Here is an 18,080-nt window from a genome sequence, read left to right on the forward strand (position 1 = left end):
GAGTACAGATGCACATGTTCACACATACAGCTTGGGCTTTGTTTGGGATGTTTGTGTTATTCTATACATCATTTATTATTTTCAGAATATTCATCACAATGAATCTATGCTTGTGCTATTTTACATGGGGTTTTTATGCTCTGCTGAAATAACTCTTCTGCTGTTGCTAAACCTGTTCTGGATCTATAGCAAGAGAAGATCTAGTTTCTTCATGGAGGCTTGCCCATGTTTCAAGCTTTATGCATTCGATCAGGTCTGTATAGATCTGTGAAGCAGCAGCCTTCACAGCTATGCAACTGTCATGCATAGCTGTGGTTTAAGTGGTTTAAGATACAAAAGAATACTTCATAAGGGAATTTCACAACAAGTTTTCTATGTATCTTCAGAAGATGCTGGACAGAGCCTTGCTGTTTGCAGTGATTTATAATATGTGACAAAATGGGGCACTTCAGCCCACGCAAGTGTAAGCTCTCTGGAAAGCTGCAGCACTAACATAGGGTCATATCCCATAGCTGTTGCTCGACCACTTGGATATCTGTGATGAAGATCCTACTGTGTGACTAGAAAGGTCAGTGTTGTGTTTTGTTGTGTTTTGAAGCCTTCGTCATGTTTTACCTGTGAGATGTTACACACACTGAAGCTGTTTATTGACTTGCTTAAAAAATACCAAGAAACTTGAAAATCTTCTCAGAAAATTACCTAGCTGAAGGTTATAATGTTCTACAGGCTCTGTTCCTGACACACTGAATGTAATGGTGCTATTTAAAGCCAAGAATGAAGAGGGAACTCTCTGGCATTAGTTGCCTCAGTTATAAATAATGTTAGACCTCAGGATTTATATGATCTTCACATGGACAGTGTATATTCAGAATGTCTGGCTGAAGTGTCTACATTTAATGTCAAAGGGTAATGCTCTGTAACAGAGTTTCTGTAGTGACTTCTTAGTGACTTATTTTGGAGATTTCGTATTTGAAAGAGGTGGTGTTTGATTTTAGAGTGTGCAGAAAGTATCCCCAAGGAATGCAGGGTGGTCTTAACACCAGTAACCTCAGAACATAGAATGCTGCTTAGCACTTCTGGAATTAAGCCTTGCAGATAGAGCTTATTTATATTGTGTGAACTAACTATTCCTGTTTATGTTGTTCAGTATTTTTCTGATATAGAAGCCTAAAATAAATCACAGCAGCACACTTAGCACACTGGTTCTGTCTGGTGTGAGTGATGTCTGCCAGTGGCGTTGGGCATGTCACAGTTCCATTTTCACACAGAATGGAAGCAAAATACTTCTCTGATTTTAATATTAAAAGTCCAGTACAGATCCAGCAATGCATCCTACTTTAAATACTTCAGCATTATTTTGGAGCAATATTTGCTTGCAAAGGAGATTTTTCAAAACCTTGATGTAAGAATCTCTTACATTATTTCTTACCACCTTTGAATTTAGGTAAGTGAAATATGGAATATAAACAATTGTGAATCTAATTCTTGGATTTCTGTAAGCAAGAGAAAGCAAACTTGACTTTTAAAAACTGTTGTAATTGGCAGATAAGTAATAAGTACTTCATTTTATGTGTTCCATTCTGAGAAATTTGTAGCACATTGATTAAGTAACCTAGTTCTTTTTTTTTTTTAATCCCTTTTAAGAAGGCACCTTTTCCATGTGCCATAGAAAGTCAAATAGAAGCAAGCAAGATGTGTAATAGAAATTATTTCCCTTCTCTTGCTCCATGGTACTTTTGTAAGCAAAGCTATTTCCAGCATCATAGAATCATAGAATGATTAGAGTTGGAAGGGACCTTAAAGATCATCGAATTCCAACCCCTCTGCCCCAGAGGAATTAAAAGTCATCCGTGATTTCCTTTAGTCTTAAATTAGATGCATTCCTCCTTTCTCTCTGCTCTACTCTCTATTATTTCTTCCTTGGCCCTGATAGAGAAAAGGGAGAAAGTCCAGTTGTTTTATATAAAATTTAGTTATTTTAAACAATTTTCTATAATTTGATATAGAAAATTAATTTCACTTTTTTTTTTTTAAATAAATAAAAAGACCCACTGAAGGCCACCAGTGTATGGTACACTGCTCAAATGGACCCAGAGATGCCAATACCACTTTGGCCATCAAACCAGCCAGCTGAGGCTCGGAAGTGGATAACAATGAAGCGAATCATTAGTTCCTTGCATTATTTCCTTTCTTGTACCATGAAGCTAGGCTGCTGTTGGAGCCTTTAAGCTATTCTCTTTGTGGTTTCACTGTGGAAGTATACAGGAGCACACTGCCAAAGCCATTCAGTAAATATGCAGACTTTATAGAAATTTTAGAAGCTGCCTCAGGAGTGTAAGCATGTGAAAGGGCTCTCATGGTATCTACTTTAAAATTAGTGACCAGCTTTTGTGCAAATCACTGCCATTTTCAGCAGGGAGAGGATGTAATTGTGGTCCTGAAATCACTGCTCATATCTTCCTATTAGGACAGGAGAAAAATATTCTAGGACTGTATTTGTAAATACTTCCCTTCTAGTTTGTCATGGTTTTATTTTTTTCTTTTGTCTGGTTCTGAAGAGGCCAGAGTAGATGGAACTGATCTGATGTTAGCTTGTAAGAGGCTTTTCCTTATGTCTTACACAAGAGGCTGTCATGGAAACTTAGTAAACATGGGGTGAAAGGTAAAGCCTTGTTACTGATTAAAACAGCTTAAAAAAAAAGAGTAAATAAAACCAGCAACCTTCATATCTTTTCCATTCTGGCATGGAAAATGATTGTTAATGACATACTTCAGGAATGAAGTAGAAATGAAGTTAAGAGAAATTTTCCAGACAAAATCAGGTTTTTATAAGAAAACTGAATATTCATTAAAGATAGCAAATGGAAAGATTTCCCTTTTTTGATACAGGGAAAAAGAAAAACCAAACCACTTTTAGCCTTTCCAGTTGAAAGATTTTCAAAGAAAAACAAAATCAAAAAACCACCATCAAAACCCCCTCACAGGTATTACCGTAACATTAGAAAATCCAAGCAACCTGAGAAAAGAGATTATTTGGCTGGCAGTTGGTTGGCAGTGCGAAGACTAATTTGAAGGGTGACAGTCCTATATTACAGAAGGACTGAGAAAAATATTAGGTTGGTTAAATCAGGTAATGAAGCAAGTAATAACTAGAACAAGGCAACCTTAAAAAACTGTAAAGGAAACATATTCAAAAGAACTAAAAAAGTACTATCTTTGTGAATAATATGACATTTAATAATAAATATCTCAGAATCCATTATTTGGATAAGAACCTTGGTAAGTTTGTTTTTTAAAGAAGTTTTGAGATACAAGTACTATAAAATAATGTCAGTTGTATTTACATAGGCTCGGATAATTACTGTGAAATGTTTCCCAGTTACCTACCTAAATTGCCATTAGGAGATATACATGGTCAGTAGTGTGTTACCACACATTTAGCTCAAACATAGACTGTTGTCAGAAATGAAATATTTTTCTCTTTTTTTAAAGTTTGCTTCAGTTTGAGATGTTGCGAGTTCCATCAGCCTCATGGAAAAGCAGAATAAGATGTTATCCAATAACTTACATCTAAAAAAAATGCACAGTGTCCTAATTTGTTTTCTGGTAGATCTTTCTCCTCATTCTTACTGAAAAACCATTTGTAACTTCATGCATTGCAAGAAATGCACTCACGCCTTGACTAGCCTGTGGTCCCTTCCTCCTGCTCCTTCTCAAGCTGCTATGTGGAGCCATTTCTTATGCCCCTTTCCCTGGTCTCTGGGGATCTGTGAGGCCACTTCTTATCAGTATTGGCAAGAAATGGCATTGAACCTTATTTTCTATTATAGATCAAGTGTTAGTTTCAACTTTGATTTTCTTGGCTTTTCTTTGTATACACTACAAATGTTCACATCTGAATTTCCTGTCTATCCTGTGGCCCAAATCCACACCTTTCGAGGTGTGGATTTGGGCCAAAAGAAGTATATGTGGATTTTTTTTTTTTTATCGAGAGTATGGCTTTAAATAGTTACTTTCCGTCTCCAAGGCTTTTCCAAAAGTCTGATTTTAGACTTGGGGACAGCACTGTGAGTCATCACTACAAACATTTCCTCTAGACCTTTGGGAATATTTAGAATTCAACAAATGATAGCTAGTAGCTGCTTGGGACATGCTTGATAGTAGGTTAAATGACTCATTCCTGGGTCAAAATAGTGAGTAGGAATTTGTACTAATATAGCCCTTCTTCTTATGAAATGAAGGTCTGTGGGTTTATTCTTAATGCCTGTATGAGGCTAATATGATAATTTTTAATAGGATGTATTACATTTCTGTTACAGCAGGTCAGGATTTGAGGTATTTTTCTTTCTAAATACAAAGTGAAAGAGAATTATTACAGAAATTTTGAAAGAATTAGTAAGTGTTTTTATTTTAATCTGTACAACATTCTGTAAGAATTAGTTTCAGTAATCCTTTTAAACTATGAGAAGCAATCTAAAATATGTTTATATTTTAATCAATATTAAGGGCTTTAAAAAGTGTTAAATTGTAATTTATTTTCTTCAGAAATGATCGTGTTGTAACTTTACAGACATAGCCTATATTACTGTTAAGCTTTATAAAGATTCTCTCTCTTACGTTTTTATGGTCATCTTATGTTAGCACAGAAATTGCATTAATTTTTTTTGTGGTAACCTGATTTTTATTCTCAGGACCACAAAAATGCTAATTACTTTATTTATCTTGACATATAAAAGATTCTTGCTGGCACTTGATGAATCCTTTTATGAATACTAGTACATCTTCCTAAATCCTATCAGAGCTGCACGAACTATACAAACCACATTGCTGTTTTTTTCTCTTGCATGTCAAAAGTTGTGTTTGTTACAGTTGGCTGCAAAGTCCTGACTTCCAAGGCAAAGCAGCACATGCTGTACAGAGCACTGTTGATGAATTGCAATGGTTCACTAAGGCCCCAGTTCTGCAAGCACTTTTGTTCATATTTAACTTCTTTGTGGTATGAGTAGTTATATGGGCAAGCAATTATATGCTTTTGTTAAGCGTAAGTTTTACATAACCAGTTAGCACCTCTGGTTATGTAAAACTCCACAGCTTTTTGGCCCATAGCTGTGAGGCTGTATCTGTGAGACAATTCAGAGTCAACAGCAAGTCAGAGGACTGTTGGATGAGGCACTTGAGATTATTCCAAGTGTGACATAGTTGCTAAGGAGCAGAAAAGAAGCCAGAACCTAACTATAAAGTAATGTTGTTGGTGAAAACACAGTTGGATTTGTAACAGGAAACAAACTGAGAGCCAAAGTGGACTACACAAAATGGATGTATTGCAGCTGTTTTCTGGAGAGGAACAAGAATTTCCTCCAAGAGAAGCTGGGTATGATATTGCAAGTCACTGCCTCGAGACAATGCTTTCTGTGCTCAGCCTTGAGACAAAGTGTCTTGGGTCCAGTGTCCCTTGCTGGTACCCGAGAGCCTGTACCTTCGTGAACACTTCTGTAACATTTCTGTGTCACACACCAAATACACCTTTTGGCTCAGTCTACAAAAACTGGGTGCCAGCATGGTCATCTTGTAGCTTTGTGAATGCACGGTTGAAAACACACACAAAGTATGTCTGGGTGTCCATAGGACCTCTGAACCAAACAGTACATAGTGAGGACATTCTGATCTATCCCACAGTGCTCTAGATCTAGGTAGGACAGACTCAAACTATTTTACTTCATCACCTGGCCAGGAGTCAAGACAGTTGAAGGTTGGAATGCCTTTAGCAGTGTAGCTGCCATGTGCTCTTGTTCCCAGGATTAAGTTTTAGAAAGTCAAATGAACCAAAGAAGCACAGCTCCTGTCCATCTTTGTCACTTGTGGGTGACTTTCCAGCCCCAAGTATGTCAGTAGAGTTTCTACTGTTAATTTAAGGATTGAGGATGAAATTTTGAACTGATTTATACAGCCCATGAAAGATTTGATCTTCTAGTGTCCATAACAAATCTGTACCACAGCAAAGTCAAGAATAAAAATTAGGAGAGGCAGAAAGCAAAGAGGGCTCCAGCTAATACCTAATCTGATTTACTATAATCTTTTTACTGAAAATGCCAGAAACAAGAAGAACCACTTCTGAAGAGGCAGTGCCAGAGGAGTCAGTGCCTCAGAGTTGGAAATAGTACCAAAGAAAGTTTGGAGATGTACTGAAGTGAATTTTTGCAAACTCTAGAAACCTTATGGTACATTCATTGGATTGCTTTATCCTGTATATTACACAAAGTAGTTAAATACAGAACTAGAGAAATAACTTGCATGGGTACTTTTCTGTTCTGTTTGGGGAGTAAATTCATGTAATATGCAGTGATGGTGCTCTGCTGTGAAATAATAAGAGTGGTGGTTTCTTTTTTTCTTAATTGTACAGTGAATAAATTGAAAGAGTGCTAGAGATTGCAATAGGTAGTGGGAAAAGATCTGGGGGAAAAAGGTAATGCCCCTAACATACTTATTGTGGAAAAGTGTGAACAATCATTGTGTTCTCATTGTGTATAGTTGGGAGAGTAAGGCTTAGTCCATTCTGTCATTACTATCTAATTCTTCCTGTTTCCTAATTCAGAGTTCTTATTTTTTAATCAAATCCAGATCCCAATGGTATAATTTTGCTTCAGTCTGACCAGGTTTGTGTATTTAATACCAAGAACTGTTTGTCTTGCTCTGAATATGACAACGTATCCTGGATAGCTCTCTGTTAGTTCTGCACACTGCAGGTTTAAATGTGTATTCATGCAAATGCAAACAATGCAAATACAATGCCCATAAAACATATTTATTTTAGGTGTCTTATAGATCCTATAGGAAGAACTATAATTACAGTGAATATGTTTATAGGAATGCAAATTAGAAATTAAACTATTTTCTTAAGCTTGTTATACCTTCTCAGAAATACAGAATTCCAATTCCCCTATATATATTTGGGCCCTGTCCCTACCACATCTGTACAGTCTGCGTAGTCTTCATTTCTATGTCCACATTTAGAAAGTAGCTGACAGTAGCTGTTAAGGTTTGCTTTTTCGCTTTGGGGGTGTTTGTTTATTTTGCTTTTTTGGGGGGCTGGTTGAGTTTGTGGGGTTTTGTGGTTTTGTTTTTTTGGTTGGTTGGGTTTTTATTATTTACGCATGGTGATACCCCAGACAGTGTTTCCAGCACATCATCATTAACCTGGCAGGACTCTACCAGAAAGTGATTGAAGCCAGGCTAGCCTCACACTCAGCTTTTCTGTGGGAGTATCTTGTCCTGGTACCATGGGGAAGGTATGTCTGAGAATGGCAAACTTCTAAAAGTTAAGTAGAAACGGAGTCTCTGTATTCAGCAGATTATGAAGCAATCACAGCTTCTACTTTTTAAGTGAAAGGGATGTTTTCTATGACTAAGCAATAAATCACTTAATTTATGTATTAACAACAATTCCTAGTGGATCTATATGGTTAGAAATGATTCAGAACTGGTCTTGAGGGTGTTAACTAAAATCCACACAAGTAATTCTCAAGTCATACATGGACTTGCTAGAGAGTTGTGGTTTGGGATAAAATATGCCTACATTATTATCATGGTTGAGAATGATGCTCCATGTTTGCATTTAACAATTGCTTTCCATAAGGAAACATTCTTACTGCCATAGGAGTGAAAGAAGTAGTAAATGTATTCTAAAGTGTATACTTTTTTTAGTCAGCCAACACTAGAACCATTTCAGTACTTGGTAGAGGTCTTATCTTTATCTCAAATGTCATGTTCAGCCTCTTTAGATCAAATAAAAGCTGGAGCTTATCTTCTCTGTAAATTGAAGCTCAGTTATATGGGTATAACCTTCTGTTATTCTGAGCAGCTTTTTTGGACTTGGTACTTAGAAAAACAACTTCTAATGACAAGCAGTGCATCTGAAGCTGTTATTAGGTCTCTGTACATAAAAAGATGAGTTTCCACACTTAGGAAGATCAGGGAGTTTACTAGACAAGGTTTAGTCCAGCATCCTGCCATGTTTGTGGCTCAGAGCTGCTGCAAACGGAGTTCAGACCCTTACATCTTCAGGAATGATGGGAATGAATTCGGTGTGTAGCTGGAACTGACCTTTCAGTTTCACTTCTTCCAAAGGAAAAAGGAAAAACTAACATTTTGAAAAGCAGAGCACTGAAACAAACCAAAATGTAAAACACTAGTATAGATGCAGGCACCTTCTGTGTTCTCTCCATCGCTTCTTCCTACCATAAGAGGTAGAGATTCCTGATGGAAGAGGAGATGTTCTTCTGAGGTTTACCATTGCTCCTGAGTTTTCATTTGTGTCCTGTCTTTTTATCCCCACCATCATTCCTTCTTCACTTCCTTTTCACTTGTGTGGCAAATTAGCTCTGCAGGTTTCTGTGCTAAGCAGCCCAAGCACCAATGGAGGGACTGATGGAATTCACTGCTGCTGAGAGGAGGGGAAGAATGAGTATTGTTACCAGAGAGTCAACAAACATGACCTTTCCTCTTCACACCTTTTTGCACTTTAAGGAAAGAATAGCCTTGGATAATGTAAGAAATGACATTCGGACTAGAGGTGGTGAATTATAACCCACCCACATGGAGAATGCTCTTCTTGGAGCCATCTCTCTTTGAATCTGGAATCGCTGAAGAAAGGTTGTGTAGTTTGCCCTTGCATATGGCCACAGGAAGCAGGACTTTTCATGAAAGAAGAGTAGTCTTCTGTGCCCCTGGAGCACTGGTAGACTTTACACTCAGGAAAAACTAAAGGCTGAGAGCAAATTGCAGGGGACTGCCACACTAGATGTGTTATTCTCCTTATTTTCTTAGGAAAGACATTTTAATGATTAGAGGCATAGGGCTTTTCTTTGCAAGGCTGTTATTTCCAGTGTTCTCTCAAGAAAGAGACACTGAAGCACAAGTGTTTAAAGGGAAACAATATGCTGTGAATAATGTTGACTGGAAATGCTGCTACATGTTTAGGGTGAGGTTGTCTGTCACTGGAAGTAATAAAAATACAGCTGCATATTATCCATTGGAGTCTGGTTTATTCTGGAAGCTAATTTTTAAGACAGAGGGTTATTTATTGGTTGTGTCACAGGAATATTTGGACTGTTCTAATTTCAGGCTTCAGCATTTTTACATTTCAAGCCATATAAAGGAGAAGAAAATATATGGTGCATCTACCCCAGTTCAACAGAATAGGCTCTGACCAGTTTCTGTAAATATACTATCTTCTGTGTTGTTTCTAACCATAGCAATACTACATATATTATTCTAAAACTTAGCAAAAGCAATTTTCATGCTATGCTATTACATTCAGGTCTCAAAGCACTGCAAAGTATCCTTTGATATGCTTCAAAGCCAGTTTATTTCCTACATAGGCAGTAGGAAGACTTTGCTTTTGAAGTGGGAGACCAAGTTTGACATCCACATTTTTGCTTTTCCCTCAGGATATGTAAAAGGAGTCCCTGGGGGAAGATGTGGTGGGTACCCTCACTACAGTATGAATTTCATGTGCAAGCAGATAAGTGTGTTTAGATGTAGAAAGTGGCATTCCTTTTGGACTTTTTATTGTGAAGACTGTGGATATAATTGATCTGAACAGCAGCAAGACTATCTCCCTCCCTCCCTGCCTGCTTTAGCTGGGCAAATAGCTGCCCAGTTTGCAAACCTTCCAATCACCCTGGCTGCAGAGCCTCCACCCCTCAAGCACCAACAGCTCTCGCACCACCTACAGCCGGCTTTTAAAGCAAATATTTTAATAAAATCACTTTCAGTCATTACTCTTCCTTTTAAGACGGTGAAAATTCAGGATTGGGTAAGAAGAGCAGAAGTTTGCCCAGCAGAAGTTGCTCTGATCAGGTTTGTAATGAAATTCACTGCTTGAATGAAGTAATCTGAAAGCAACATAGTTTATCATAGGAAACTTTGCCTTTAACATGTGCTTTTTGAGTAGCAAGATCTGTGGTATGCAGTATTGTATTTAGCTTACATTACAGCATTTTTGTGTCTCTGACAAAGTGCAAATTACAGTGTTAATATGTAGAAGATACAATTTCTGTTTTTCTTACTAGTCTGATGGGAAGGTGATTCTGCTTTGAATGACAAAACTTTCTTCTCCTGTTTATTAGACTTCTGTTATAGGTGCTGTTTCCAGCTTTAGGGCTTTAAGTATTATTCAAATACACTACTTCAAATGTTCCAAGGCATTAGGAGTTTTGTGAAAGTCTTGGGCACAACATCAACTTTAGGGCAATTGCCATAAAACCATGTATTGTTTGTGCATGTGTATACACACACAAATCATGGACTAGACCTAGTTTTGCTTCATCTCTATATGGATTCTTTTACTTTCATATATTGTTGCACTAGATGTAATCAATGCAATAGTGCAATTTTGAATAAGGCTAAATGTACTTCAGAGGAAAAAAGAATTCTCATAAATTCTACATATGGAAAACAAAATGTAAACTTTAAATTTTTCAGGAAAATGAGGCTGTATAATCTATATGTAACATGCATATATTTATATTTTCCCATTTTTAATGTTACTTACTGAAGTATGGTTTCCCTCATTGGTATGCTGTTTAAATGTTAAACTACTGCACCTAAAATTGATAGTATATTATAGTATATAGTATTAGCTCAACAAAATATAAGTAAACTATCTTGAAATTACTTTTGCTATAGGAATCTTTAAACACATCTCAATAACAGTATTTAAACTTTTAGAGGTTTTGTATTGCTTTATAACAGTTACTTTCCATTTGAGATTTTTATCTTTTTTTTTATTAGAGCTTTTAATGGAAAATTTTGTAGGAAAAATTGAATGGCAACTGCAGTAAAACTTTGGGTTTTCCCACCTGTAGCTTGGGTTTGATATGTACTAACTTAAAACACTTATTACATGTAACTATATTGAAATGTTCTTTTAATGGAAGAGTATGGTAATACATAAGTTACTTTTTGCTCCAATATCCACATATTGTTTGCATTTTGTTTTGGGTAGGGGCTGCTAGGTTATTTTTACATAGAAAAGACTTTGCAAAAATGGTAGATTTTACCTGACTGTGAAACAGTCAAAGGAGTTTTAAAGATGACTATAAACTTTGCAGAGGGAGACTTTGTCCTTTGGGTTGTGTTTGTATTTAGAAAGTTTTTTTGACATCAAACTTTTTCTGTTAGAAGATAGCTAACAATAGATGACCATTAAATGTTCCTGATCATTCAGCTGAATGGAAGAGTTGGTATGAATTATAAGGCTGGACTCATCTTCTTGGATTAGCTTTCAAATGAGTGGTGGTCAACCAGTAAATTATGTGGTTCACAACTGGCCAGGAAAGACTGAAATAAAGAAGGGTCTGTCAGCAGCTACTGTAGAAAAAAAACAAGAGAATAAAGAACAAAGGGGATTGGAGAAGTATCTGTGCTTACTAAGGTACTCTGACAAATATTCTGAATGTCCATTAGACATGAGGAAGCTTTTGGAATTCCCTCCCCCCATGTTAGATAGATCAGTTCCTTTCGTGTCTGTCCTGCCTCTTTGTTGCATGCAGTTGAAGGGATAAAAGTGCAAACCACAATGTGGATGACATTGCAATTCTTTCTAGGAATGGGTTCAAGGAAGGAGGAGGCTGAACACTGGTCAAGTCTAGGGCAGTTGAACTGGGCCTGAACTTTTTCAGAGGACTGTTGGACATATTCAATGTTATAGAACAATCTCTAGCTAAAGAAAAACTTAGTCCAGAAGAGGCTTCAGAAGTGCAGTGACCCAGCACATGCAGAGCTAGAGAGCTGCCCACTCAGTTGTACCCAGCAAAAGGAACGTGCGAAGGTCAGTCACAAATGGACTTCACAGGTGTTTGTGAGCAATGTCTCTGTAAAGTAGACTTCACTGAAGGGGAGCCTAACACAGGTTTGAATGCATGGGAGAAGCAACCAGTTGGGTCTGCTATTCAGCTTAATTAGAAATAACTCACACTGCTAGTGAGTGCAAGGGCATTTTACTTTTTGGTTTCTTATCACCAGTTTCCTATGCTTGAACTCTGTATAAGCTGAGGATTCAATCTTGGCTCTGCTTAAACCGCATGAACAACTCAGGCCACCCTGACCAATTGTGCTTTTAGGTTCCATGCCTAACACTGTTGTTCAAATGCAGGCAGGTATCCAAGTCTGCTCCAAGAAATGTAGGATGGGTGTCTCAGAGATGCCTCAGAAACACTGTGAGCTCTGTCAGGAGCAGAGGATTATGAGAGCTTATTTTCTCCTTGATTGGTTACCCAGTATATTACCAAAACCCCATTTCCCAAGCTGTCTAGTGTGCCTTTCCTGGAAGGCTCAGAAAAGAGCCAGTGCTCATCTGCTGTGCAGGATGTTCACCAAGGGTCCAGGCTGTGCTGGTGGAGTTCAGGGCAGCAGAGGTGAAGTGGAAGCAGAGGCCACAACAGTCTGCTAGGATGAAGCAGGCTTAGACTGCAGCAGCAAAAGGAGGAAGTAAAAAGGTGTAATTAGGAAAACAACTGAGACAAAGTAGGAGAGACCACTTTTTTTCTGTGTTCACTTACCCTGCTTCATACTCCTCTCTGTCTTAAAGTTCAACAAACAAGGAAACCATGAGATCTGGCCAACCATGCCAAGGCAGGAATAAGACCCTTTTTAAACTGTGTGGTTGCAGTCTGTGTAAACTTATCTAGGGCAATGCTGCCACCAAAAGTCACACCCAGCTGTTACCTTGTTTGCTTCAGTAAGTTAGTGTTTGAGCATGGAAAGTGCTCAACCACAGTGTTATGATAACCTGTACCTGTGAGTCAGCACATGTCAGCACTGAGCCAGACCCCAGGCTGCTCTCTTGCAATAATGGGTAATGCAATAAAGGGTCTATCTTACAAGGGTCATCTCAGAAAAAGGTTACGCTTGTCAGTGATATCTGAAGACACTTTGTCACTGGTTACCTATGTCATTTGGTCTTGTGTGGGGACCAAATATCCTCATAAGCTCATCAGTTCCCACTGCTGCACCTTCTTATCAAGACCCTTCAGTGACATGGTCTAGTGTGAGGCATCCATGCCCAGGGCAAGGTGGTTGGAACTAGATGATCTCAAGGTCCTTTCCGACCTGAACTATTCTATGATTCTATGAAGTGAACAGTACCAGCATCTTGGGATGTCTCAGACAAATTGGAAAGGGGGCCACATTTGAGATATATAACGGTGAACTTGGCATTCAGCAGTAGCAAAAACCCGCCATGTTTCTGCAAGATTGAAATTGTAAGGGCATAGAGTCCACAAGAGTGTTGCTACCTGTTGCTATAGGCTACAGCCTCATGAGTATATCAATATAACATCCTAAGTGACTGCTACAGCTTCAGAAGTGTCATTATGGAGAAAAACATAGTGGCCTTGGCAATACTTGTCAAGCTGTACACCCTATGGTAGATGAACCTGGCTTTGAGGGAGTGGAGCACCTCAGCCTCAGGCCCAAGGAAAGGCTGCACTTACTGAAGATTTCAGGAGCTACAGCAAGGGATTTTGCCTGAGCAGTTAAGTACTGAGTCCCCTCAGAAGAGGCTGTGGATCTCTTCTGTTTACCACATGCACATCATCTTAATTCTGAAGCTGGTGTGTGAACTCTCCTTAGCAGATGAAGTCTACATACCATGGGCAGATACTTATCCCTGGGAGGTTGATGGGCTGAAAGGAGTCTAATTGGAGCAGTACTTTGGAAACCTCCCTCTTGCCTCCAAACGCTGTCCTGGGACCTATTACAGGAATAGGGAGGAAATGGTCCCTCACAGAGATATCTCTCCCTTTCTTTTTCATACCCAAGAGGATTTTTTTTTCAAGCTATCTAGTATTCGGGTGGCAGTTCTCTTGCTTCTGACTCTCTCCTAGATCAAACACAGTTAAGTGAGCTATCCATCTTAATGCAAAGCCATTGCTGTTAGTGGATTGAACTATAGTGAGTAAAAATGCCCTTTACTGATCTAGGAGACTGATAAGGATGGGGGAGGAATCTAACACCAGAATATTCTGCCTAAATGAAAAAGATTCTCAGTCCCCTGGAGGGTTCCCCTTAACAAATCATGAGTATAGATATTTATGATATGAGCTGCAAAAACAAACATCAGTTTGGGGAGATGGCAGGTGGTATCTCTTAATTCTTACCAAACTCTTAAGTCATTAAAAAAACAATCCAAACAAATATATAAAGAAAAACTTGTACATTAATGTTACCTGTTTGAGATTTTATAGTCTATGGGATGTCAGTGTCCTGCCTCCCAGGCAAATGCTTTGGACCCTCAGCTACCATTTTTTTTGAGTTGGGAAGCAAGCTGTTCCTAGCAGGCACCTGTATCACAGGCCAGAGAGGTGCTGCTCACCTACTGGCCTCCAGGACCTAGCTGGTCACAAAACCTGACCTTGTGTACAAGAGCCGATCACACCCCACACTGTGATGTGCACTCAGAATACTGAGGAACTGCAGTTGGCATGCTATGAGCAGGTTTTGTTAGATGAGAGTTGCACAAGATTTCTTGTAAAGATAATTAGTTCTGGGAAACTTCATTGGTGTGGGAGGGAGTAGAAACACTATTTTAATCTGCTTTTAAGCACTTTTTACTGATGCAAATTCTAGAGGCAAAAGCCATGTATTTTAAGGTAAAAGGAGATTGAATTGGCTCTCTCAGAATGCTGTGTTTTAAAGCTTTTGCTGCTTATAGCCTTAGCGTTGGAGTTTTAGGTCTTAAAAATCCTTATTTATGTTGGTGTTGATCCTTATCTTAAAAGTCCTTATGACATGAGATCATAGAAGTGTATTCCGGTTCTGTTTTAGAAATGGTTAAGAAGTTACCATTAGCAAATAAATAAAAACAATTACTTCTTTTAAAAGCAGTGTAGTGAACCTAAAGATAATGGATATCTTTCCCTAGGGGAATAAGTGTTAAATATAAAATTAGAAATACTGAATCCCAAATTTGTTTCCCGGGAGAAAAGCATATGCCAGCTTATTTAATGTCACAGAAGAGTATAAATATATAAATTAGTATGTGTGATTAACGCTCTTTATGCAAATATATTTTTTCATTGTTTTTCACTGGTGTTTACCTTTTTATGTACTGTAATGATTTTGTTTTATTTCAGAGCTCTACATTCACCATGTTGCCCTGTGGACCAGCTTTGTCCTTTGTTCGGTGTCTTTTGCGGAAGAAGAATGTCAGTGGTGAAAGTCTCGAGGACTCCAAGTTGTGCCGATGTTTATCAACAATGGACCTTTTAGCCCTGGGAGTAGGAAGTACCCTTGGTGCTGGTGTTTATGTCCTTACTGGAGAAGTAGCCAAATCTGAATCTGGACCTAGCATCGTTGTTTCTTTTCTTGTTGCTGCACTAGCATCTGTGATGGCAGGTCTCTGCTATGCTGAGTTTGGTGCTCGTGTTCCCAAGACTGGCTCTGCATATTTATATACTTACGTAACTGTCGGGGAACTGTGGGCTTTTATCACTGGTTGGAATCTCATTTTATCCTATGTTATAGGTAAGCTTAAGAACAAACACAGGTCTGAAGGGCTTCTGAGATGGCAGATGTAAGATGCAGTTTTGGGTCTGTCTTTCTTTTCTGTCTTCATACTTAGCTATTCTTGCTTTTAACTCCTGCTGAGATGAAATGACCAAAGTAATTTGATTAGGCTATGTCCTCCTGTGCATCATCATTGCAGACAGGCTTTTTGCAAGATGCTTTTGTAAACAATGAATCTTCAGCAGAATGAACTCCATACCTTTTATAAAAATCATGTCTGTTCAGTGGTGATGCACAAGAATAAACAGGATTTCATTGCTGTCTTTGTTCAGCAACAATGATTTCAGTAAAACCAATAAGCTTTTTTTTTTCCCCTGAATATACACAGTAAGGATGTTTACAGTGATCCCATCACTATAGTATCTCACTTCAAGAACGCCATGATGTTTAAGTACTAACTTGTTACTATAGCCTCATGCTAATTAAATAGTGTCCTATCAGGTAATCTTGTAAAATACAGTAGACCAAATCTGAATAAAATCAATGCTTATATGGCAGGTATTCAGATAACATTTGATATTTCAGTGCTTTAGCAGAGATGACATTTTTTGATTTAAAAACATTTTCTTCCAGATGTACGTGTTCCAAGCATCCATTACATTGCGTATAAGCACACCTAGCTGTATATGTATATCTAACTATAGGACTGTTGCCCAGATCACTCCATAATCAGTATGCCTGAGTATTGTGTTAAAGTGCAGATCATGATAGTGGAGTTGTAAAAATAAGGCTCTATTTAGCTGTGGCCACATGCACTCTTTACCATAGGAGAGTATAAATCTTAAATGCTAACTAGCAATATGCATCTTGGTAGTGACTTTTTTGCTTTATTTCCAGGGGGGACAAACTTTCTTTCTTTCTTAAAGTTCTTTCTTAAACTGCTTTCTTACATTACTTTATATTGTTTAACATACGCCATGTTGTAAATTGAGAAATAAGTGTCTTCCAGAATGACATCAGACATAAATGATACAGAAGTAATTTCTGCAATATTTTGGGAATAAATAAGGTGCAAATTTATATATTTTAGTTATAGGATAATATGTTCCAATTTAACTATGTAGAAAAATTCTAAAATGTTAAAACTCAGCAAAATAAAATTATCGTTTTAACACAAGCTCTGCTTTTTTAAATGCAAGTAGCAACATGCTTAGTTTTCTTTCTTTTTCAGTAGAAGTAACTGTATGCCACTGTATGCAAAATCCTAAACATGCATGTATTTTGTGAAGGTACATCAAGTGTAGCAAGAGCCTGGAGTAGCACCTTTGATGAACTTCTTGGAAAGCAGATTAGTCATATCTTCAGAACCTACTTCAAAATGAATTACTCTGGGCTAGCAGAGTATCCTGACTTCTTTGCTGTATTCCTTGTATTACTTTTATCAGGTAAGACAATATGGCTTCATTTATGGTGGTTGTGATGTCTTACAGACAAAAATGCTAAGTTGTAGTTTGTGTTTTACCAGAAATACCTTAATAATGTTTAAGAAGTTCAGATGCACATTTGTTTATGGACCCAATGACTCTGGGAATTAAATGTAGATAATCAAATTCTGTGTGCACCCTCTTGTTGAAGTTGGGACATGAAATAATCACTTGTCAGTATTACACAGTTCTGTGTGGGCTTTACGGCTTTATCACTGGTAAAAGCTTTCAGAGGGATGTTGAGGTTAAGCTCTGTAGTTCGATGACGTTATGTGCTCTCCTTAAATAACAGATTGTGCATGTAATGTATACTTGTAAGTTTTTTTGTTTTTTTTTCCCCTAAATTGATAACTTATTAAGTATAAAAATAACTTTCTCCTTTCTAAGTCTTCAAAAGAGTTGTTTAGCCTAGAACTTATTTGGGCTAAAGGGCACCCCAAGGTACTAGTATGGCCCAACAGACCACTTTGAAACCTGACAAAATATTTTAGGTCTAGTTCACTCAGTTCTGTTTCTTTTTTATCTTTACTCTTGTATTATGTGTTTAAATCACAAAAATTAACATCAAGTATATAACTATATGCTTTTTGAGGCATCAGAAAGCTCAAATATCTTCTGCATGTTTGCATTTAACAATTGCTTTCCATAAGGAAACGTTCTTACTACCATATGAGTGACAGAAGTAGTGTGTTCTAAAGTGTATAGTTTTTTAGTCAGCCAATACTAGAAGCATTTCAGTACTTGGTAGAGGTCTTATCTTTATCTCAAATATTTGTCATGTTCAGTCTCTTTAGATCAAACAAAAGCTGGAGCTTATCTTCTCTGTAAATTGAAGCTCAGTTATATGGGTATAACCTTCTGTTATTCTGAGCAGCTTTTTTGGACTTGGTACTCAGAAAAACATTTCTGCTCAACTTCTAATGACAAGCAGTGCATCTGAAGCTGTTATTAGGTCTCTGTACATAAAAAGATGAGTTTCCACACTTAGGAAGATCAGGGAGTTTACTAGACAAGGTTTAGTCCAGCATCCTGCCATGTTTGTGGCTCAGAGCTGCCACAAACGGAGTTCAGACCCTTACATCTTCAGGA

At 37.8% G+C, this 18,080-nt stretch overlaps 1 protein-coding gene across 4 annotated transcripts in view; it reads left to right on the forward strand.

Annotated features, from left to right (window-relative positions):
* SLC7A2 (solute carrier family 7 member 2) overlaps window positions 1-18,080 on the forward strand; it is a 47,041-nt gene that overhangs the window by 15,587 nt on the left and 13,374 nt on the right. For 2 of the 4 annotated variants that reach the window (XM_057420379.1, XM_057420382.1), the window contains exons 1-3: window positions 9,705-9,858; window positions 15,135-15,525; window positions 16,797-16,952. In XM_057420379.1, the coding sequence (XP_057276362.1) occupies window positions 15,150-15,525; window positions 16,797-16,952 (532 nt within the window). In that variant the 5' untranslated portion in view covers window positions 9,705-9,858; window positions 15,135-15,149. Of the gene's footprint in view, window positions 1-9,704; window positions 9,859-11,731; window positions 11,831-15,134; window positions 15,526-16,796; window positions 16,953-18,080 lie in introns of those variants that run through there. The other 2 variants (XM_057420381.1, XM_057420380.1) reach the window with 2 other exon arrangements.

Source organism: Pezoporus wallicus, unplaced genomic scaffold, assembly GCF_028554395.1.
Source record: "Pezoporus wallicus isolate ANWC-B61680 ecotype Strahan unplaced genomic scaffold, APGP_CSIRO_Pwel_v1 contig_5552, whole genome shotgun sequence".
Taxonomy (NCBI): Eukaryota; Metazoa; Chordata; class Aves; order Psittaciformes; family Psittacidae; genus Pezoporus; species Pezoporus wallicus.